The following is a 25,748-nucleotide window of genomic DNA, read 5'->3' on the forward strand; positions in this document are numbered from 1 at the left end:
TCCTGTTTCTTGTGCACATCGAGCCCTTTATTTCATTGAGGCTCACAAGAACCTAAGCTGCAAATCAGTATTTCTGCATATATACATATGACTCAAATAATTTATATATTTAAACTATGAAAAATATATTCAGGCCTTGTGTTGTACCAATCGAAATCCCTCTAAGATTGTATGAAACTATCTAGCCAGTGATTTACCTTCTAAGTCTAATTCCATGTACATTGACTCTCCCATATACCTTTATAAAGCACCTTGAATTACTTGTGTATCAATATTGCAGTACAATTAAACTTGCCTCTCCTACTGGGCATCTATGGAGTTACTGCGGCTTCAAATGAGCAGAGCGCTACTAAAAGAGTCAATTAGGATTCAACAACTTTGAGCTTTGAGCCCTCAACACCATTCCACATCTAAAAGGTTATAAAGTGAACAACCATATACTGTATCCTTTTTAGTTTCCCTCCACATATAGCATTGGTAAACAAAGCTCAGCAATATAATTACTTTTTCTTAGAGGCAATAAAGGAAAATCAAAAAAGACATTTCAGCTCTACAACAACTACTCTATAACAACAAAGAATTCCAAAGTTGTCAACTGGACTGGGTTGTTTGGTTTGGTGGAGGTCATTTCACTTCTTTCATCAGAGGCTTCTTAACCCCTGCCGTAACCGAGCAAATTTTCTCCAGTTCAGTTTTACCCAAATCTAAAAGCTTCTTGACTGGAGTTTACAGCCAGTTTGAAAGCGAAGTAGCTTTTATTGTTGCTGCATTTTGGTCACATTTTTGTTGTGTTCTCGTACGGTTTTTCATCTTGTTTTTGTCATTTTCTGTTGCTTTCTTCATCGCTTTTTGTCCTTGCCTTTGATGCTTTTTAGTCGTGTTTTTGATGCTTTTTAAATGCCTTATTATGGCTTTTCCAGCACATTTTTGTTGCTCTTTTGCTGCTTCTTTGTTACCTTTTAGTCACTTCTTTATGGCTCTTTTCGTGCTTTTTCATCACTTTTTAATCGTGTTTTTGTCGCTTGTTTATTGCGTTTATGTCGCTCTTGATCACTTCTTTTGATAGTATTATCATCCTCGTTTTCGTCACTGTTTTGACGCTTTTTTCCAGAAGGCTATAGATTTGAGTATTGCCAAACTGAAGAAAACATGCTCGGTTCAGGTAGAGGTTAAGAGGTAATCCAAACAACCCAGCAGAGATGGGTTGAAATCCTTTACTATGATGGATATCTCTTGGACAACTGAGAACAACGGTTAAATTATATATCTATTTACACAAATGTATCCTTTCCAAGCGGCAGACTATAACCTGGTCTTGGTACAACATTAGGTCTAAATTCAGAGTTTAAAAAAAGGCAGTGGTTTTGACTGCAGACTGGTAGAAGCATTGTGTGTCAGTCTGATGCCTGTGGTCAGCCAGAGGGACAGACTAAACTCATTCGTGTGTGGATTTACTGTCTGGACCAGCGCTGACATCATGGACAACAGCACCCCCTATCGGCTCAACTGTGAAGGGCAGTCAATGAGAAGAACAGAGGGAGGAGGCTATGCATGGTTTATATATCAGTACTTTATCAAAGTACAGGACCATATAATTAAGAGGCAGGGTGTATTATGGAAAAAGGAATTTAGAACTTTATTTTCCTCAATGATTTATGCTGGATGACTATGTAATGCTCTTAAATAAGGCACAGTAGCTTCAGACCAAGACATCCATTTGACCCTTGTACAACTCTGCATGGAGTTTTCAACATCACAACTCACTCGTCATTCTGACAACCCCACTTGCGGCTGCTCTTGGCAACTCCACGCGGCTTTATGTGGAAATTATAGCAAAGTTCCATTAACATATCTGGGTTAGCGACTACCAACCTGGCAACCGTGCGGCGCAGCTGTGCAAAAGCCCTGAATATAGACGTGCCATAAAAAACAATCACATACGCAATAAAACATAAGTGATCGGCGGGGTCAGATTGACTTGAATGGGGAAAACAGGTGCTTGTGTTAGACCATCATCTGGTTAAATAAGGCTGCTTTTTGCTACTTCACTGCTTAATGCAAAGGGCAGGATGCAAATAGAGTGTTAAATAGCATTCAAAGATGGATGTGGGGTTTCCCAAAATGCCAAGTAGTAGTCTGGCTATGTCTTCCACATGTCTCCAAGTGTCCTGGGCCTTACCACTGCTTTCCTTCACTTCACCACAAGGTTAATTTCAGATACAGATGACAGGGGAAGTAAGGCATTAGAGAATCCACCTCCTCAATGATATACAGCACTGTGGAAAAGACTAATTAGTAAGAATATTATAAACTAAGAACTGGGTATTTGTGATTAGCAGACCGTAGAAGTTCTAGGTTTGATTCCCGGACCAGTTGAGCTTGCATGTTTCCCCATTTTGCATATGGGTTTCATACGGGTGCTCTGGTTTTCCTGAGTCACGGGTACTTAAAGACCCCAATTTTTGTTATTCCTCAGGCTTCTCGCTGAGTTTGCACCATAAACATAATAAATAGTAGACTCCTTATGCTCACTCCTCCCCGTTTACATCAATGCCAATCGTTCGAGCGGGAGTCCATGATGGATTTACAGACTCCTCCTACCCAGCTCCGATCGTGCATGTTCCTAAAAGGGGCAAAAGGGCGGGATCTTCACTATAGACTCGACCCTAGCGGGACATGTAGTTCAGTCAGAGCCTTTAGCTCTGATGTTGAAGCCCTGTCAATCAAAGTCAGGTCCTCATTAATGCAGTACTAAGTAACTCATGTCCCTAGAGGCCATAAGCGCCACTGCAGGTATATTTTACTCATTAATTGTCCATGAGAGTAAATACTACGCTGACAGAAAAGACAAAGGACAAAATGGATATTGTTCATCCAGTTACCCAATGGAGATTATTTTTTTCACTCAAACTTGGCTGTAAATACTGTTTGTGTGACGCTAGCCCACAGTTAGCTTTGCCCATTAGCCTGTTAGCTTCTTCGTCGTGATTCCATTAGTGTATATTGCGCCTCCGACCTGGTGCAGGAAGCTGCAAGTGTGGTTTTCTGGCCAGAGACACCAGGGGGAGATGAAAGACCCCCCAATCATCCCATCAACACTTGTATTACCCCCAGAGGGACTACGAAACGGAGGTATAAAGTTAAACTAGTTACTTAGTGCTGCTTTAATATACAAGAATTCTAAAATGCACCTCACAAAAACCCGCCTGGTCTTTAATTATACCTAACCCAGCGTTATCACAGGAGCAGTTGTTTAAAACGAGTGTAAAGAGCAATGCTTTCTAGTGCAAAACTAGCTTCTGCTGCCACTAGATGGAGCAATGGCGGCCAATGGCGGCCCCCTGCTTGGTGGTCACGAAACAGTGCTACCTGCGGCCATTGGTTGGCACACATCACTAGAGATTCTGCAAGTTTAATAATTCTACGTGACTATAGCTTCAATAACGATGACATTTTAGTGGAAGACAAAGCTGGAATTAAGGTTCAAAGCCTAAATAAATGTGTAGTTACAGTTAGAAAATCTGAGGTGAATGTTACATCGCATTGGCCCCCGAAGCCGTATATACTATATGCGGTCCATGATGAAAGTTTAACTAAAACCCATAACAGTAAAAAAAAAAAGACCGATATCAAATTCATAACGCGTAGTGAGATTTATCAATGTTTTTAAAAAAAATACACTCTTTGTCAAGCTTTTACGCAGCTAACATGAATCAATATACAACATGGTATTAACAGAAACCTACACAGTCAGCAACACTCTCTCAGTGTTCACAATGGCAAAGACTATTGCGATAATGGAGTTGAGAAACAAGCGCTGCTCATATCGGCCACAACAGAGAGCGCTAAGCCAGAGAGAGCACATGTCCGGGGAAGGTGTAAGCTGCCAAAACCGGACAGAACCCGACAAGACAGCTATTAAGAGTAAAATGAAAACCCAACCAAACTACAGCTGCAGTGTAGGGCCCTAGAGGGGTCAAAGTTTTCTAATCAGCTCTAGCAAGTAATCGGAGACAAGCCTCAACAGCAGAGACCTTCACCAGAGCAGTTAGTTAAAAGACAATTGGCTGCAGTGCTGCATAGACAGACAGCTTGTTATTGCAGAGACTTCCCACATCTGAACATATGCTACAAATAGAGAGAGTGAGTCTGTTAAGGAGTTGATACTGACAGAGGACACCATGACAGCAAGGACATTTGGGCTATAGCTGTGATAGAAAGATGTAATGGAGAAGCAGAAAATAAATACAGCCCCTCAGACAGACTTTAATATGCAGCTTATGGTATAGATTTTACACTTTACAGTCTGGCTGCCTAATATATCGCCTTTACAGGTACTAAATATGGACAATTTGTTAAAATGAAACATCTGCTCTCAGAAAACATTATAAAACACCCACCTGTGAAAGTTAATGGTAATGGTAATGCTAATGCGATGCAAGGTGACCCAATAGCTGGCAACAAACAACACAATATACATCTTCATAAACCGGGAGATAGACTTGGTTTGAATTTTGTCTCTTCTGCAAAGAGCATCTTTACACGCAGACACCAAACATGGAGAGATTAATGCTGCAATGCAACTCATCATTTTGCCGCCAAACTGCAGATAAATTCTTATCTTTCAACCCTCTAACACACAGACACACGCTTATACAAACAAGCGACTGCTATAAGACATAAATGTAATAGGGACGGTTGCTCTAACCAATCAGCTGAGGCTAATAGCAGAGAGCGAGCTGTGCATGAGCTGTGAGTAATCAAGGACATAGTCAGCTTGTCCTCTTCTCTCCGCACTGCCCTCTCTGTGCAACACATCATATTTTAGCAGGCAACAATCTGACATTTTGTGACTGACAGGTTTGTAGATCATTTGACTTTCAAAGAGAGGCATGGCCATGGCTGGTCAGATCAGCATGGAGACGGATGTGCGCTGAATTCGATGTAGCATTTTAAACCATGTGAAAAAAACACAATGTTTATTGGATGCAGGAGTTTTCATTAAACCTTGCATGACTATAAAAAATAACATACAATAAAATGTCAGAAAGCCAATGCATTTAAAAGGGATCGCAAGAACAGACTTCAAAGGTTCCTTATCCAGGATGGAGGTTACAATGCCCTGTTAATGAATGCAGCCAATATGTCAGCAGTAAACATATGAAAGACGGAGTGACTTTACAAGAAAGGCTGCAGCAGATGTGACTCATAACAGAACAAACCAAAGCTAACATGGCTCTCCTGGGAAACACAGGCACTTAGAAAATGGGCACCGCTGGATAAAAGGCTCTGGCAAACATGTTTATGATGAACTACAGACCATGGCTAATCTGATGAGCACAGACCTCGACCAAGGTACTAGCAGAGGTGGGTAGAGCAACCAAAATATGTAATAAGTAATAAGTATTATAAGTCTAATTTTAACTGTTTTATTTACGTGCCCCTACATAGGGAAGAAGAAGGGGCTGACTTGCCTGGCTCTGGCGTAAGGCGCACAGGCTGTCAGTGAAATAAACCAAGCAGCTATTATCGCACGTGATGACAGGTGATATGAACTGAATAAACTGACGAGAGCACGGAGGCAAAATCCTTGACTCTTCATCCATGATTAGTTCTGGTGAGCAGTGACGCAACGTGATTGGTTCGACCTCAGCCGCCGATCAGTCACCTGTTTACCATGTGTGTCCAGACCACCTCCTTTTGCGCAGAAAAGAAGTGGGTGTGGTTAACCAGGCTCGGGGCAGGCAGGTGTTGCATTGTGGTCAATAAGCTCCCAGAAGTATGTTTGGATGGCAAAGGTAATGCCAATAAACTTTTGGAAAACACAGTATTTCCTGGACTTCTTTTTGGTGGAAGACACGTGTCCCAAGATGCCTCACTGCATCCAGAGCGGAAATTTGGCAACAAGTAGTAACTAAATTAGTCAGACACAACTTAAAACAAACAATTCTTGTATTTCCATTTAAAACATCATGCTCAAATATTCAACTCAATTCAACAGATAAATAATCATTTGTTTTGACAGCCCCTTCAGGACAGATTTCATTTAATTGCCTCAACTCAAAACAAATTCCAGGCCAAGAATTTCCTTCCAGCTCATGCCAAATCATTATATACAAGCTTAATTATCTGATAATCTTTTGGCTCAGTTACAATAGAACAATGCACGCCTCAGACTTGTGCACAACAGTTTTGTAATATTTGGACAGAGGGGTAGACTTATCTTCCGATTGAGGGAGGCTTTCTCTCTGATGAGAGGGCAGGACAGTGGTTAAGATTTAATTAGGATAAATTTGAAGTGTCTCTGATCTGGTCTGTATTTATTTAGTGCGGGAGAAGGTCATGGGGAGTGTAGGCTGAGACGCTGCAACAGCGACTTTGAGTAAACTTGACAAATTCCCACAAACACATTTTGAAGAGTTGTTGAGAAGAGTCAACAAATCCTCATGGGATTTGAAAGCTCTGTCAAACTATCAGACGTTAGCGATAAAGACTTTGAGAGGGGCGTTTGAAGAGAGCAAAGGATTCTGGGTACTCCTCCAGGCGACTGTCACTGCGACGGTTTTCCAATAGCACTCCAATAGCTGAATGCTTATTGGTAATCTTTGGTGCTTTACTTCCTGTCAACAGTTTACAGACATTTGAACAGTGGAAGATGATAACATGTGATTCTATTCTGGGCTTGATTATATTGAAGAAACTGTACATCTTTCTTTACTTAGATCATACTGTATCCACTTGCCCGATGCATAGGAGCTGGAAACATAATGAGCTTGGAAGGGAAAAGTTATTAACTAGATGAATTCAGCTGAATAAAAAATGAAAAGGAGATTTGCAAAGCTATAACACATGTTAAACGTAAGACCGAGTCGTAAAGTGTTTTACAGGGTGATTTAAGTATAATCCTCTCTACTTATAAGCATGAAAAAGGAGCAGCAAATCAGCAGCTTCCGTATAATTGGCTATACTTCATGTGGTTTCTAAGTATAAGGTTTTTTCAACACAGACAGAAACCTATTAAAGCTTTAAAAAAGTGCAATCGTGTGAACTGTGCAAGGCGCTGGTGTGATATTGTTACCATTACGGCGCTTGAGAGACGGCACCAAACACAGGAGACGCGTGTCCTTCATGATGATGGATGACAGGGAAAGTCCACAGGGGTAGCATTGATCAAGAGGATGTCCCATGTGAGGCATAAGGACGCAGCAGAGGAGGCGAAAATGAGAGTCGATAGAGGCCGAAAACATTCCCTCTGAGCCATGATGATTGAAAAGAATATCCTCCTTCTGAACAATTGAATAAGCAAAACAAAGGGACTGAAGATGCCACAGCTCATAGTGCGTAAAATGTATTCACGGTGGCCATAGGTTAAATCACAAGATGATAAAAAATGTATTAATTGCATTACCTTAATAACTTTCCAGATATTATATGTGTCAACCAATATAACTTTTATAAACTGCCTCTGTTTCCTTGAAGCTACCATTGGTCTCTCGCTCAGCATCAGCAGGGAATCCCTCTCTCTCTCTCTCTGTGTCATTACACATATGGGCCGTTATTAGATTAAGCTGGCTCTCATAAATCAAGTTCCAGGTCACAGCTAAGGAGACTTTTCCAAGGCACTAGGCCATACATTATGTCAGATGCTGTAAACAGAGTGCTCTATATGGGGCCAATGAGCCTTAGCAGAGGTTTTGCTTACAGTGGCTCAGCAGAAGCGCTCCCATTGGTTGATGGCAGATGAGCCCCATAAACAGCTTTGATATTGACCCGGGACGTCAATATGATAAGTTCAATGTGGCAGGCATTTTCATTTGTTGCATTGGGCTAAAGAGTCTTTATTTGCAGTGGTGCAGTGCTGTAAGTAATCACAGTTTGATTGTTGGTTGGTTTATTTCAATGGATTGATGGATCTTAATTAAATTGTAGAGAGGAAAGAATTTGCTGTTTCACCATCCTGGGAAATCACGATACAGTGAATTGCCTCTTTCCATTGCAGCCCTCATTGCAGTATGCATTAAAATGATTGGAATGAAACACAACACAGGCCCATAGACCGTGAAAAACATGGACGTAGCAACGCTATCTGCAGCTGAGGCCTAATAGGAAATGGGTGCAGGCCATTACAGCAAGCAATTTTCCATTTAAAACTTTTTTTTGCCTCTCTTTAAGTCTGTTTTGAACACACGCTTATAATTCTTAACCCCACAAGTTTGTCTTAACACGGCCAGCAACATCCTACTTTTTTTCTTTGCTATTTTTATTTCTTAATATAAGAGCTGGCTCCAAAAACCCAGCCAAACAGTCAGCATGAACAAGCATCCGTTGGCCAGCGCTGAACACTATGGGGGAAGCCACCCTCGCTTAGTCCGTTGCCTATGTCTATGAAGGTCTGGCACAAAGGAAGAAGCAGCTCTCGGGCTGCAAGATTTACCAATTACATTTTTTTTTTTATGTGAATGGTCACTATTCACAAACTGTAAAAAGTGCAATTTAGCCATTCTTCAGTACAAAACAAGAAAGAAATCAACTTGTGTGTCATTTCAAGGCCTATGATTCTTGTTTTAGTTTTGTAGTTCATATTTCAGTCTTCTCTGAAATGTTGATGCTTAAAATGTACATTGTTTAAAATGTACCTAGTGAACTGGGATCGCAAATTGCAACAGAGAGATTGCAATTGGGCACATTGCAAAAATTACCCTGAAGGTATTATTAAAAAAAATCCTGGATGACACACACAAGCACAAAGATACCTCATGTATGCGGAAGCAAATACAAAAAGTATCGTCAGATTTGATTATTGGTTGGTTTAAAAAAAAAAAAAACTTTATCTTTTTTTAAAAACTATGCAAAATATTTTCTTTGGACTGTTAAAAAAGTCAAAATTATATTGAATATGCTACCATTTCTAAACTAATCCTCTATTAGAGACATCCTTGGCCCACATGCCTCCTGCTGGCCCACACACCTGTCCAAGCAAACCAAGCTGCGCGGCCTGTTGACATCATCACATAGCGCTGTTTGTTTATCGGATCAAAGCATGTGCCAGTAGCACGTGAAATGCGAAGCGAACGGAAACAATGATCCCAGCAACATGAAATAATACGAGTTTGCTTTGAGCTGCATTTGTGAGACCTGCTCCTCTGAAGAGTTCTAGACTCTTCTGCAACAACCAAGTATATAGAGGCTTCTAAACTTCGGTGATCCTTTCAGCAAAAGGTGAGGTTTAGACTTGCTCATTGAGATGTAGAAAATGAAGGAAGGAAGCCAAGTCAAGATTTTTAAAGAACCACAATTGGTGCATTTGACGGGTGTAGCCACACTTTTATAACGTGTATATCAAAATAAATACCAAGTTTTCTAATGTAACTGTGGTTGTAGGGTCTTTCCTCTAACAGGAGATCTGCATTGTGTTACAGTAACGCAGTATGACGTTTGCCAGTAGCACTAACTTTCATCACAGGACCGTTGTGCGCCTTCCCTCCCAAAACAGTGTTCATCTCCCCTGTACTGAAATCACGTCTGGCTCCACAAGCTCATCCTGCAGACTACTGCGGCTTCCTGGGCCTATTATGAATTTATGTGGTTAGCGTTATTGTGCTGGTCCAGTTCTTGTGTGTGAGAAATAATTTAGGCTTTTCCGCTGGACAAGAAAGCACGTCTAACATCACAGCCTTGTTGCATAGGGAATAAACAAAGCCGGCAACCAAGTGAAATAAATTGGAAAGCGGGCATCCTGAGACACAGATTCACAGAGAAATTGGGTTGAGGCTGGCAGTCGGATAACACAAACTTCTATTTTTATTACACTATTCTCCCAAAGACCTGACGCTTAAAAAAAGAAGGTTATTTTGAATTCAACATCTATTTTTTTGTTCATATTTTTGGGTAAACATTGGCTATGAATAGGACATCAGGCTGGTGGACTGTGATTTTTATGCTACTACTGCCACTTCCAGACGAGATAAAAATCCTTACTTTAAGAAGAAAAGGCATTGCACTATTCTCCCCCAAATTTCATCATCCGCACCGCACTTCTACTTACTTTAATGGCGGCCCCTTTTTCATCATTGGCCTCATTGGTGGCGCTTTCAAAACTTGATTTGATAGACGAGCGCTTTCAAAACAGAAATGCAACATTTAATTTAAATCTGGGGAATCTGAAGTCTTTCGGTCGTGACGTTTTTTTTGTTTTGTCTTGCAATTTGTGAGAATAAGGATCATGCACATAAATATACACGGAAGAGCTTAAATTCAAGGCAAATTATTTCCATAGAGGTCCATCCAGCTTCACTATCTATCTATCTATCTATCTATCTATCTATCTATCTATCTATCTATCTATCTATCTATCTATCTATCTATCTATCTATCTATCTATCTATCTATCTATCTATCTATCTATCTATCTATCTATCTATCTATCTATCTATCTATCTATCTATCTATCCATATATCCATCCATCCATCCACTATATTTACTATTTAATTGTTTGCACATATCCTGTCTATTCTGCTCTGAGTGTTTCTGAGAGCTGAATATAACAAGTGAATTTCTCCATTGTGACTCAATAAAGGCCATCTTATCTTATCTTATATTATCTTATCTTATCTTATCTTATTTCCTAGTTTGGAGGAAAAAACAGGCACACCCCTAGATGCTGCAATGTGGCTGTCCATTTAGGCACCGCAGAGTATCTTATCAGACAAACTATTTATAAACGCTGACAAATTCACAAGCGCATGCAGCAATATTTGATAATTCTCTGCGTTAAAGCATACTTTTCATGGATTTCCATAAGCTCATATATGACATAATAAAAGCATACATTTACGCTGTGAGAATCTATGTGTGGGTGTTTAGTGTTGCTTTCTGGGGGTAACAATCAGCTTAGAGTCTTTTCATGAAGCTCCAATAAGACAAGGACTGCAATGAAAGCAGTTACCAGAGTTAGAATGAAATCTGTAAAAGTCCTGATTATATTTCAGCACACAATGGGGTTACGGGGTCCAGAGGAAATGAAGGGGAATGTATTGGGAGAAGGAGAGCGTGCGCGGACATGCACACGCCTAATCGGAGCGGTCAGGGGTGATATATTTCTGCCTGCTAATTAAGTCGGATTATATTAAATACAATCTACTAGGGGCCATATTAAAAACTAATTAGAAATCACACAGTCAGTGGCTCCGGTACCAATCACCTGAGCAGGGCCGGAGCACAGCGGAGCAAATTAATGAACTGCAGTCATTACAAGGCACTGTTACCTCAAGGTACAGTACAGAGAAAAGATGACACATTGGAACTTGATGAAGGTGTTTTCTGTAGTACCTCTAGTAATATATAAGTCTTGCATGTGATTTTTATTCTTTTATCTTTCAATTGAGAAATCCCTGGTTCGACTTACTAAGACCTTTAGTGATATGGTAATCAAATTTCATAATAACCACCAACTACTCTTGAAAACCTAGCTTAAGTGGTATGATAGTTCCTCATGAACAATCCAAAAATCAATGTAATCCCAGCCTTTACAACATCAACATGACTCAGATAAACTACGTAACACGGCTAATCTCCTCCTGACCCCAAACCAATTAACTCGGCAAATGACAAAGCTAAACAACAAACCTACTTCTATTTGTGCCGAAATGCATCTATTATAGGAAAGGCGATTTTGCAAGTGGGCTGAGCTTTACTTACTTACTTACTACTACTACTGCGAACGTCTTGGGTCTGATTCATGTGCAGGGAGGTCACATGTGAACATAGGACCCAACACTGGATTAAAGCGCTCAGCAAACACCTCGGACACAGAGAAGAAAGGAATAACACATGTCTGTTTCACACAATGGAACTATTGAAGCAGCCACAAAGCCGTACCAAGTGTTACACGATTTTTGGGATTTGCTCGACACAGCGGAGGTCATTAGTTCACCAGTCTGGTAAATTGAGACTGCTTCTGTTATAAAGAAGAAGCAGGAGCAGACCGTTCCAACACAATCGTTAAATTCTACAAGGGGACCAGGTTCGCACCAAATCGTTCTCCCATAAGTTTGGTCGTGATCCCACAGCCTTTTATCAGATAACTTTATGATTATTCATACCAATATACCTATTACAGTAACATCATTTAGTGCTTGATTTAATTTAGCAGTATGGACTAATTGTAATTAGTGATTCATAAGTTTCATGGGGGCGCTCACCAGTTAATGAAAGAAATTATGTGCTCTTAGGGCAGAATTAAAATGCATCAGTGTTCAATGAATAGAAAATCTATAGTGCAATGTATCTATTTTTTTTCCTCAGATTGATCTAGTGCAGATATGGGCAAACCTTTTGATGCAGAGGCCACATTGGGTTTTTGAACTTGCCACGAGGGCCAGACCAGGGCTAGAATTGCGTTCGTTCAATTCAAGTACAATTCACAAATAGACTGCACTTGCCTAAACACATTTTTGAAAGCAACAAAGTAGCTGCAGTTATTACGTGTTATCTTCTTTCATGTCAATGAAAACATACGTGTCTTTCTCCCATTGTAGGCAATGCACATTGGGCTTTATCAGCTTTTACGGGCCAGATTGAAGGGCGAGGCGGGCCGCATTTGTTCGTTTGCCCACGCCTGCTCTAGTGCAGAGGTTCCCAAAGTGGGGGACAGGACCCCTCGGGGGGTTGCGAGGTCTTGGGTGGGGGTCCCCAGATAATTTCAAGATGAAATAAAAAGAAAAATGCCACTGTTTTTAATATATTTTTCAGTGTGAAACATCATATAATTTGTGAAATCCTTCAAATACTTAAAACCAACTGTTTAAAAACATATAAACTTGATTGAAAAATGTATTTTTGCCCTAAAGTAGCATAACAGTTTTTTACGTGCCAATTTTTGGGAACCCCTGCATAGTGTATTGTGCGTGTCAATGTTCTGTCGTCTGTCTGACTCATTGCTTGCCCACCGAAATACTTATCTAAATGTTATACTCAAACACATTCCAAGCCAAATGGGACAATACAAATAAATAATTTTAATACAACTTTACTAAATGTGTGATTGTGGCTGACATGTGGAATATAAGCCCAATGTATTGATGTGAAAAAGTATAAAAATAACACTATCTTCTGCAATACTGCAGCCAGCTCTTGACTTTTATTGTACGTACAATTCGACCTGGTTAGGTCCATCACCCCATGCACTGGACAAAGCCAGTTGCGAAAGGAAGGGCATCTGGTGTCAAATCTGAAAAACCACCACCATGTGTGAGGGACCCATCCGAAAAGCAAGACACAGATTTAAGGGAGGTGGCAATATGCATAAGTCCTGTTGTTTGCTCATTGCATCCACTGTCTGAGCTCTTGATTCAGTGCATGTGCTGAGCGTGGACGTGCGGCTGTCATCTCAGAGTGAGATCTGGGAGGATAAATACTGGAGGAAATAGGGGTCAAGGGGTCGGTGACAGAGTGACATGGTGCGGCACAGTCTTTCAAACCTGCGACACCGCTGCACACACCTGTCAGGGTTTATCAGCGCTCACAGCAGCGAGCAGACAAAAGAAGCACACAAACAAATGCATTCAATTCACCACTGTCACAGCAAACCTCCCCAAGCAAATACTCTCACAGCTACAGTGCCCGAGTTCTCCTGTTTTTAAAAGAAGAGGCAGTGGAGCTTATAGCAGCAAAACAACGACAGACTATCCAAGCATTTATCAAGCATTAGTAAATAGTAATAGTAATAGTAAATAGTCCTCAGTGTAACAGACATGCTTTATAACTAGATGTAGACGGCAGTCTGATTACAATTTTACATTATAATACACTGTGAAGGCACAAAAAAGAAGGTAAGTTAGGTAATGAAGCTTTACAAGGACATCAATAAGACCTCTGTCAAGGCAAACAAGCATGAGTCACAATACTGCAATTAATGTAGGAGTTGAAAATATGTTCGGAGTGACTAATTACTACAGCACAGGCAAAACTCCGTCAGATAATCAGTGCGATTGTTCGGCGAGGCAGGGCTGCACAAAGAAGTTCCCGACACAAAGATTGAAATGGAAGGAGCTCTGAAAATGGTTGGCTCAGCTTTAATTTCAGATTCATCCAGAAAGCATTGTTTATAAAAATGAACCGCAAGATGGAAACACTGAATATGCACGATGAGAACTTATAGATTATCTCTCAGTTGTGTGTCAGATGCAAGTACTGTATTTTCATTGGGGAGTATAAGTCGCACCAGCCTTGGCAACTACCTGTGCATGGAGGCATTACATCACCGTTGACAAGCCTTATCCGGCAGCACGTTGTTCAAGCTCTCATTTGTACTCTCGTTCCTCTAGCTGTGGCCATCTAGCTTTTAGCCTGCGATTAGCTTTTTTTTTGTTTTCTTCACTGCAGCAAGAGTAACCTCCGCTTTTCAACAGTCCTTCACAAGCTACCCATTCACTGCATACTTTCTTTCTGCTGCTCAATTACCGTTTTCTGGTGCACAAGCCTAGAGCGTCCTCTAATGGCTGTCAGTGTGAAAATAACAAACATGTGAAATTATATATTTTTGATATAAGTCGCACCTGAGTATATGTCGCACCCCCAGCCAAAAAATGAAAAATAAGTGCGACTTATAGTCCGAAAATACAGTAGTCAAGCTCCTGTAGCACTAATTGTTCAAATGTTTTGGTGCAGATCCTGAGAGAAATTCAAGGCGAAATTCACTTGTTGTTTGTGTGTAATGATTTTCTGGTCCGCCTCTCTTAGGTCAGGCTGGGACTGGTTGTTAAGAAGCCCCCACCTGAGCTGTGAGTGTCCCATTGCTCTTTAATGGGCCTCTCCTCAGCTCAGTGGACAAACAAGAGGAGACAAGCGGCTCACAAAACCCAACCGAGAGAGTTCAAGCCGTTTAAAGACAGCTGGTTTTATGCATGGGCTGTTTTTAAATGATTCTGAAAGAAAGCTCACTGTTTACCCATTAACACTCTTTCCAGCTTTTTGTAATGTGTTTCTTTGGTTAAGTTTTGGTTAGTGTGAGTGTAAACATTTCTGTCAAAGTTGATCGAGTTCTTGCAATAGGTACAGTTAAATACAGGTGAGGGCAATTTAGTGTTAAATATTTTAGAGCGCTGTTCATATTATCCGTTTTTATGCGCCAGCTGAGGTTTATGAAGTATGCCATGAATCCGTCATCGAGGTAATTTACAACTCTGCAGGGTCGCTTTCATTCGGAGGAAGAAAAACAAATGGCAGTCATGCATGGATGAGTAGATCTGCGGAGACATGGCTACCAACTGAAGCACCCAGCACCATCTGCTGCCAACCCGAGCCTGTGTTCCCCTTTCAGACAAGTGACAGCTCCTAGAGAGGGACTGCCTCGTCCATAGGGATATATGCAAAGTACAACTCGCACAAAGAGAGACAATCAGGCTCCAGCGGAAAACTGCCAGCCTATTATGATAAATGCAGAGGTATTTCCTAAAGTAGGCAATAACTCACTACTGAAAAGTTATATTATGGAGCAAAGTAGGAAGCAATATTATAAATGACTACAATGAGTTAAAACGTTCTTAATTTTTCAAAACAAGTTCAAACGGGCTACTTGCAAATCCACGGTTTGCGGATACTGTTTCTGGGTAAAAGTCCTGTATTGTTATTTTAACAATGAATGGATGTGAAAGTTTTAAATGTGATACATTTTTTAACCTTAGGAGTACGTTAACCTTAGCCTGAGGAGAAACACTGCTGTGGGAAGAACTGTACAATGAGCACTATCCTCTAGTTCTTCTTTACTGCAGATTTTGTCTCATTATGATAGAATATTTCTTTTTATCTGAAGTCTGTTCATTACTATTCACAAAATGTACCCTGTCCTACTCCCCCTTGGGGGAGCGCCTGTCTCAGATCGAACGGAGGGACCCCGCCTACAGGGATTGGACAAGAAGAACTGAAGCTACAACAAGGACTTTACGTGCTGTGATCTTGGCCCGTCTGCTGAGGGACTCCCATCGGCCCTGGGTCTCTATAGCCTGTCCGTCCATGGGAGTGGATCTCTCCTTCTGTGGTTCCCAGTAAGTTGAGTTTTTCCTCACCATGCTGGAGAGTCTAAGGACAGGGGACATTCGTCACCACCGTCTGCTGACACTTGGACTTTATGTTTGCCTGAATACTTAATTTGCCTGAACTTTACATTTTCTTATTTACTGTTCTGCCTTACGCAGCTCCTGTTGGGCTAGCTGTTGAAACTGGTCAGACAAAGCATGTGAAAAATTGTAATATTCAAGACAGGTATCGAATATTGCATATTTTCTCATATTGTGCAGCTCTTTGGAGCACAACCACTTGTTGGACCTTGATGTTTGAATGACTTATGTGACTGAATAAAGCATCCTTGACTCAACAGAGAGGGTTGTAGAGACCTCTTTCACAATGGACTTTGATCTAAGAGAAACCACTTCGGCAGCAGTTGCTGTAACTTTTGAGCCACCACAATGTTATCATGACTCAAGGCGGTAAAGAATCCTTTATAGGCCAGTTTCACTCTGATCTAGATCCACAGCTTTTCTCATCATTTTCTCCTTCCTTAGTGACCTTTCAGGAAAATGTCAAAATCCGACAGCAACATTTTCAGTCATCCTGACAAGCTAAAGGTCCGACACAACCCAGCAACACAAAAATGAAGATGGAATCATAATAGCATTCGTGCGAAATTGATATTATCTTTCAATTTGTGCTTTGAAATGTATTACCTTAACACCCACATCTCTTGAAAACATGTTTTAAGTCACACTGTATCGAGTCAATGCTGCTGCCAATATAAAAGCCTGATTACTTTTTGATAAACTGCCTCTAAATGAATGAGCGCCGCACATCGCCCTAACATTCATCTGATTCTGCTTCGCACTGAGCAGAACTAATAATAGCCCCAGACATAAATTCACTGGCATTATTTATGACAGTTGGAGGGAGAGCATTTTTTTCAGTCCAGTAATTTGGGACTCAGTCACCAGGGAATAAACATGCTTTTGAACAACACAAAACCCTGTTTGCTGTTTGCATTTCTGAAGCCACTTTGTTCCCCTGAGCTTGGATAAGTTGTTTAGCAATCTAATCACTTGAAAAATCCAGTCAAAAACAAGAAAACCACCTCGGATCAGGCTTCATGTACAAAGTATGAGGAAAGAGATCAAATTTCCACAAAAACATGAGTGAGAGCGTCCAGGGAGCATACTTGCGTTTATGAAATTACAGGGTATAAAAGTTATACGATATGAAAGGAAAACATATTTTATGGGGATTTAAAGCATCCACAGCAAAAAGCTGCTGAAATATCACATTTTACTGTCGCACCCCCACAGAGACCTGTCGCAACTCAAATCCCTCCAGAGTTCTGAATGCAAGCTCCATACGGGGAAAGAGAAAGAGAGGATGAACAGATAGTGTACTCAAGCGGGAGCTCGATGCCCAAAACAACTGTCAGACCACTGGCACCAAACGTGACAAGCACCTTCCTCCCGCCGGTATAATATTTACTACGCCACAGTGGTTTTGCCAATAGATTCAGAGAAGGTAGTGGTGAGGAAATTGCTAAAACAAGCAGCTTCTACAGTAGCTTAAACCCTAGAGGGCAAGAGGAAAGACTTATTCTATGGCTGTATGTTTAGGGAATTACAGAAACTAGGTCAACTACACAATGCCACAGGGTGACAATGAGGGGTGTGAAGGTTTTTATTGGACTACACATTTTAAACATTATTACAGGCTTGTAATGTGCCCATGTAATCCCCGGACCTAAACGTCAGACGTCTTATGGTTCTGCAGGAAATGTAAAAAGTGTAAAAGGTAAATGTCCATGGAGCCAAATAAGATTTTTCACTATTGAAGCTCATGTTTATATCTTCGACCATATGGGCAAATATGAATGTTTTTCTCAGCTCATTAATAAATGACTGAAATCTAGGGCCGGGTACAATGAAAGCAGTGAAAACTTGCTACCGAAGTTAAGGTACAGTGTTGTATTTGCATTCTGTGTTTGTAGACTTTATTATTTTGTGGTTCCTTGGAATCCGTTAATGGACTTCCCATCATGCAAACACACGAACCAACACATGTGTAACAACAAAAGAGTTGCTCAATACATCAACTGTTATAAAGTTTTGTGCAAGCTCAGTTTGGGCCTTTTCTGCGCCTCTTTTGTCCCTCCAAAAATCAACATTTCCAAAGCAGGCAGCAGTCTCACCTGAGCCTGTCCTCCTCCTTCCTCCGCAGCTTCATGTCTCGCTGGACCACTCTGAGGACGTGCTCCGCCTCATCGTCCGTCAGCCCGGACAGGTCCAGCTTACGCCCCATGGCTCCGGGTTGTGCCACCGCTGCAGCTCCAGGGACCACAGGAGTGGCCAGAGGGGGCGCTGCTCTGGGGGCCGAGGCTGGGACCACCCTGGGATAGAAAGATGGATTATTATGGCTTATACACATTCTTTTGAGATCCACGGCAATGAAGTTTACATTTTATAATTGAATTTATTAAGTGAAAGCAACTCAAGGTTTGCTTTTGACGAGGGAACATAGACTCCGTCATACTAGGGGTGTGGCCTTGCAAATAGATACAGACGGCATCTTTGAAAACAGTTAAGGGGGAAAACAATTTGGAGACAAATCTAAACTTTCTCTAATTATTCAAAAACTACTTAACAAATTCAGCGTTATGAATATAGCTTTCTACTAAATAAAGATAGTATACATAAATAACGCAGAATGCTAACATGATGCTTCATGCTAGCACCATGCTAATGCTAGTGCTAGCTACGACTGCAGTTTTTTCGATTCTACTGAACAATAAACATAACCTGGCTAACGCCATGCTGCTGTGTGCGCTCGAATCATTTCGAACTGCACATCAGCCTGGGGACCTTGGCTGAAATTTTTGCATGGATTTGGGAACCAATCACAGAACGAGGAGGGACGAGAAGATGATGACGAGCTATTCGATATACGGAAGCTTGTAGTTTATGAAGGATTAAAAAAATATATATATATTTACGGATCAAACATGAGCAGACGCGACGCAATTTTTCGATCGAGCTTTAGGCCGTGTTTCAAATAGTTTAGCTCAAAAGTTTACAGCGGATACGTCATACGTCATCGGATACGATGATACGATTGGCTGTGGCCACGTGCAGACGCACTATGGACGATCATAAACCACACCTCTCCTACGAGAAAATGAATTGGTGGTCCCCAGACTAAATATCACTTGTGATTTTAGTCTGGCGTTAGCCAGGCTACAATAAACATACATATGGACCCGATTTAGACTTTATTTGTATGTGATGAATAACATTATATTTTGCCAGAAAAATTGTGTTTCCCAAAAGATTCTGTTTTCCCCTTCGGCGAGGCCACGCCCCCTTCTATGACGAGATGCCGTCTGTATCTATGGGAAAAGAAGTCTGTGATAGAAATCATTCTTTTTCTCATTCTTTTTAGACATTTTATGGCGGACTATGAACATATTCCGCACACACTCGTAAAGTCAAGTCAAAAGTGGGATGTTTTGACACAGCAAATTGTCAGGGAGATTTGAAAACAACAGCATTCAAAGCTAGCATTAGCATGTGTCTTATATCCACAAATTTGGGCTGTTTAACCACTTTGTCCTTCTCCGTGTCCCTGTATCCTTATTTGGTAGTTAAACACATCCATCATTCTGGGTTTGTTAAAGTAGTGGTGGAGTAATTGAAATTGGAGTAGGCTAATTTTGTCCTCCTTTGTCTGTATTACTGTATAACATTTTGTTGCATGATATCCTAGGCTACTACAGTTGTCCCCTATCCTCTTTCCCACATTGGCGAACAATATATTTATTCAGTTAGAAACTCTGAATTGCAACAGGTCTTTTAACTGAGAAGAAGCTATGGAATAAAGCATTCAAGTCTGGGAATGCTGCCAAACGTATAGGTGAACCGGCGGTGACACATATACACAATATCCGCAAATGCATTGATTTTAAGAAAATGTATCACATCTTTCAGATCTGTTACTTTATTACAGCACCACATAAATCAATATGAAAGCTCAGTTCTTCTTGGACATCTTTATCAATTTCAGTACAAGCTTGCATGTGATAACATTTTCAACACACGAATGAACACACAAATGAAAGTTTGCCACCACAATACGGCTTCTGTCAAGACCTTAGTGGGAGGGCCTTGGTTATTTGTAAAACAGGTCATCTGGTCTGGTATGTGCCCTGCGGTTTAGTCCACTTGGCAAACACACAGTTTTGAAACACACTTTAAGAAGCCTGCTTTTCCTTTAGGCTGTACATGATGTAAACACTCCCAAAGTATATGTTATGTTCTTGGTTAGGTGTAAGATGATAAAAACCATGATAAAAAACAAACAAACAAACGGGTGATTGAGGGGTGAGGCTGGCAGTGCGCTCCATAAAGCTGCGTGTTGACTGCAGGAGAGATGGATGGGGACATGGACAGTGGGAGAAGGTCCATTAACTGCAGTGTTTAAACCAGATTGTGCACCGGCAGAGGAGAGCCATGATGACTCAGAGAGACGCACAATTATGTCCCTTCAATTATTGAGCCAATGATCGAAGTATTCTTTTTTCGTGTGCAGCATCACTCCCGCTCAAAGTTCAGTCGCCGTCCCTCTGCATAACAAGTTAAGTGACGATTTAATTTGTATTCATATTTTAAGTTTGCTTTTTAAGATGTGTTAATGTTCCTTAACCGCATGATTTTAATATGTTCAAAGCTTTTCCAGGAAAGCTGGAAGAAAAGGCATTAGCGTTGTTTGTCCAATAAAAGCATGAACAGCGGGATAGGGTTGGGACCGCGGATTCCAAATTTGGGGGCAATAAAAAGTCAGCAGATTGAGAAAATGTTAAGTATCTTACAAAGGCACACAGCATGGATAGAAAAGCATTTATTTGACCCTCACGCTTATCCCAGCAGATATGGGCAGTGCAGTAAGTAGGTTCTTATTCATATGTTAGACCTCAGACAAACCGTCAACAGTTTAATATTATTCTTAAAGCTCGAAGCACGACTTCATCCACTTTCTGTAAAAAGGCCACGCATTTGGACAAAATCACATTTCCCACACAAACTGCAGCAGCTCTGCCAGCCACATGTGGACCGACATGTGGCGCAGATCGCCCACACGGTTTCAACCCAACAATATGGACACCAGGCTCTGCCAATCTCTGAGTCTGTTCTCAATATAAACCTGCAGAGTGACACTGTGCCTCGCTGGTGGGTGGTCCTCTCCACACTTTTAACCTGGTGATACATAACTCTGCAATGCACAAATAACAACGGCTATTTAAAGAAAAATGTCCCTGATGCAAAGCAGTTTCTCTCTCACTGTTTCAAAGTTCATAATCAAGGGCATGTTCTCCCTGTGTCTGGGTGGGTTTACTCCATACACTCCCCATCAACCCAAAACAACCACAATAGGCTAAAGCTGCGAATTCTGACAAGTTGCACCAACAGCACTGAATTATGGGTAAAATCCAATCAATCCTTTTAAACAGGCCATTAAAGGGGTTTGATTGGCCCACAATGGAGCGGTGAGAAGTAATAGGATATGGGTTAATTAAATGAGTTCATAAGGAGACCAAACCAATCTTTTCGAGCATAATTAAAGAAATACTAATCATGGAATCACTTGGACATGGCGTAGTAATACCAGTGTGTTTTGGCCCTCAGAGGAAAAAGGTTTGGGCCCCCTCCCCCTGTCTTAAAGGGACTATACGGAGTTTAAAAATGTTAAAATTATGTATTTTCCTCCCCCTACATATTCCAACAATGTCCTAATGTGTAGAATGAGCCCAGAACCTGCACTGTCACTCCAAACGGTATTACTTCGTGTCCGAATTGCCATCATGCACAAGCTTAATATAGAAGGTGCAGTTACATGTATGACCTGAGGTGGCAGTAATGAGTATAAAATGGCTAACTTGCATCTAGCCCCTTTAACATCTCAACCTTATAGTAATTATAAACAACACAAATTATTATACCTGTGTTGTCGTCTTATTAGAAGAATTCTTGAACCTGAAACCTTAAAATGAACCATGAACCTTAAAAAAATGTTTGACTTTGCTTTGCTTCCAGGCAGAAAAGACCCTTAACTTTTTGAATGTATGTGATCATAAAATAAAAGTTTGGTCTAATAAAATATAATACAAGGACCAAACTAATTCCATACAAACTTCAAAGGTATCTTGTCGACAAGCAATCTATAATGAAGACAACCCGTAAGGCCCATATTAATTTAGTAAGCTTTTAAAGTAGATTCTGACAGTGTAGGCCCACATCATGGCATGTCTGCAGAACAGTCTCTCTCTGCTTGATCTGTGAAGTCCTGGGAAAGCATGTAGGAGATTAATGCACCATTACTACAGCCACAAGGGAAGGCAATTATTCAGGCCTGCTTTTTATAGTGAGTGGTGTCAAGGACAGCACCGGAGCGCCATTCATGTCTGAGCAGGAGACTGCCTGTGAGCTTTTGTAATTGCGCACACAGACCGTGTCATCACTAATGACAATGACTGATAATTTGTTTTAACTCATTTCAATGGGTGGAGATAGGAGAAAGATCCTAAGCTACAGTATCTTTGTGGAAAGAGTCAAACTGTTCCATCATTTATTGCTTGGCTGCCTTTCTTTTTTACAAAGGCTTTGAGCTAAACCAGATTTGATGGTGCAGTGATATGAAGGTTTGACATTAAGATCATAAGGGTCAACTAAAATCCAAGGGAGTATTATATTTTCATGTACTCTCGATCAAATCAACGGATAGAGCTGTGATACATGCGCCTGAGGGTCTGATATTTCTGCATCATCACACTTAAGTATTTCAGTAGTTATTTACATTAGTTTTCTAAATTATAGTCCATAGACATTCAAGATACTAAAGGCCCTATCATGCTGTATTCAGGCTTTTACTTACATAACACTCCTTAGCCATGATATTTGTGTGGTATAACTGTATGGGCCAGATCTTCCGCCTGGCGCGAGGACAGCGCAACTCAAAACGCTACGTTGGACACACGCTATCTTGCATGCGCTATGTGCCTGCGCCACTGGTGAGAGGGAGTAGCTTAAAAAAAGGTCGACTGAGGCGTGGTTTATTACAACACTGAGAGTGCAGCTCTGTGCAGCCATCACATTATTTTCCTCTTAACATCACACTGCTTCATGTCCTTCCTTGAGAATCCATGTATCATTCCTTCAATCGTCAAATTGAAAACAAAAAATGAAATTACCTAGATAAGTCTACCTGAATGTAATGAAATCAGATCTGACTAAATTGCTTCATTTTCAAACGATTACACGTTGAAAGCATAAGCTCAGGGCGTGATTATATCATTGACTAGATTTATCCGTTTGCAACAGGAGGTTTTCTCTCTTTCAGAAGTCAAGGCGCAGCTCGCCTGCCTCACGGAGAAGTACAAGCACTGCTTTAGCAAAAACCCCGGGGGTTGTGTCCCTGGTACAGTGGTCATTGGTCTAATGCCAATAACAAGATACATTTAAAGGGACTGGATGCAAGTTGGTCATTTTATACTCACTACTGCCACCTCAGGTCTTACGCGTAAGTAACAACTTTTTGAGTGACAGTGCAGGATTTTAGAGGCAGTTGTGGTAAATAGGTCTGGGCTCATTCTACACATTAGGCCATTGCTGGAACATGTAGGGGGAGGAAAATACATAATTTTAACATATTTAAACTCCATATAGTGTCTTTAATATGAACAGTCAAGTGAATGTCTGGTTGCGCCTATGCACAGGCCTCCTTTCGTACCGTAGATCAGCGCGCAGTCACGCACACCCCTATAGAACCACAAAAACCTGGTACCAGTGGCCTGGTAGCTACACCGCGCCACACATCAGCCATTGCTCCAAAACACTTCAAAACGTCTGCATGATGCCGTATCCACAAACTTATGAACACTCAACAACATGACATATTTCATATGTGATACTACGATGTAAACAAAGCGGCTTATGAGAAAAGTTTAGCAAAAGAAGGAGTGTGGCTTGTTTATAGAAAACTGTTGAGGGGTGTGCAAACTGATGCTGAACCAAAGTGTCAGTCTGCACTAAGCAGTAATTGCGTTAACGCGACCCAAACAAAAGCACGTGTTCACTACCTTGCCCTCGGAGTCTGGTTGGAAGAAAAGGTTGTTCTACATAACATCGCCATTGGCCACGGGAGTCTGTCCTGCCCACTTATTGCGCCAGGACTGGCTCTGCCTGATCTGAATGTGCGCTCCTACTCAGCCCAAACGTTGCGCTATAGACATGCTAATCAGCGGGTACGGAAGCAAGTTTGACCATGGACAGCGCCAAAACAAGTTTGGTCAAGGTTTCTGGACCTTGAAACACAGAGGAGCTTCATGGAAATCTGATGGCGTACACCAGAGGGTGGGCAGGCGTTCTGAGTGCAGACGAGGGTGACAAACTAAAAATGTGCAGGATTACTGAAACAAGTGTGAATGAAACAAAGCATCACTCCTTCGTTTCATTCACACTTTTTGAGACTGTTCTTCTTGCTAAAGAATGGAGGTGTGTCAAGTTGGTAGCAGGGAATTCTGAACAACTTCTTTAAAGTGATCTCTCCTGTCAGTCAGTAAAGTTGACCTTTTATGAAGGCGTATAAATAGCATTGAAATAGAAAAGAGGGCTATTGATTGATTCAGCATTTGAAAAAAATATATATATAATTTTCACTAGCACAGTGTCTGACACCTGTGAAGCTTTTCCCTTTAACAGCTCAAACTTAAACTTTGATTGATTCAATTAATGCATAAATCTAATATTTACAAAGTTTTTCAGAGGTACACCTATGAGTAGAGTGTGTATGTTCAAAGTATGTGCTATCCCTGCTCTTTAAAACTTGTAAAACTAAACAATTCTCACATATGGGTATGGCATCTATAGTTGCAAAATGTTAGTTTGCAAAAAAACATGCACTTCAACTTTTGTCAATATAGTAACTTGAGGCTTAAAAAAGTTAACACACAAATAATACCAAACTCTGCCCTTTGGTCAATCACTGCATGTGTAAATAACAAGACAATTTCATCTGAGTTAATTTGCAGCAGACAGGGAGCAGACTGGAGAACAGCCTTTTGACTGTCTATTGAATCCATCAGGGGAACAGGGACTGAGGAGGAGAAAATTATTAAAATAGAGAAAGAAAGAAAATCCACATTATGGATTATGCATTTAAAGACGGTAATGGGATATCACATTAAGACAAAACCTGGTAAGAACAGATCGTCGAGCGAGAGCGAGAGCTGGCCTTTCTTTGAATGCCTTGGTTCAACAAATGAAGTGTGTATTTCAAGGTGTTTCTGCCACAAACTCCAGTCACGACCAACATTTTATCACTGTGGCAATTTTTGGAATCACAGGACCATGCAAGGATTCTGACAAGATGCACAGCAGTGTTTAAGCATAGTTTGAATGGGCCAAAGCAGCCAGATATCACAATGGATCATTATTATTATACTCACATGTAGAAGTGGGCGATTAACAAAAAAATAGATACATTTTTCTATAGTGCCAAGATCACGATTTTAGCACAATTCATGTTTGCGTAGCACTTTCATGTTGACTTTAAGAGGCACGAAACCCATATGCTGCTTCTGATACAACTTTCAAGGCTTTCTACAACAGACTGTCTCCATATAGCCTTAACCTCTGCCTCCTCTTCTCCTACACAACTAAAACTTCACCTTCTCGTG

The 25,748-nt window shown here is 40.9% G+C and overlaps 1 protein-coding gene across 2 annotated transcripts in view; it reads right to left on the reverse strand.

Annotated features, from left to right (window-relative positions):
• myripb (myosin VIIA and Rab interacting protein b) overlaps positions 1-25,748 on the reverse strand; it is a 139,716-nt gene that overhangs the window by 112,731 nt on the left and 1,237 nt on the right. For both annotated transcript variants that reach the window (XM_079575796.1, XM_079575797.1), the window contains exon 2: positions 18,213-18,410. In XM_079575796.1, coding sequence (XP_079431922.1) covers positions 18,213-18,322 — 110 coding nt within the window. In that variant the 5' untranslated portion in view covers positions 18,323-18,410. The remainder of the gene's footprint in view (positions 1-18,212; positions 18,411-25,748) is intronic.

The sequence above is a fragment of the Gobius niger genome (genome assembly GCF_951799975.1).
Source record: "Gobius niger genome assembly, chromosome: 18".
In the NCBI taxonomy this organism is placed as follows: domain Eukaryota; kingdom Metazoa; phylum Chordata; class Actinopteri; order Gobiiformes; family Gobiidae; genus Gobius; species Gobius niger.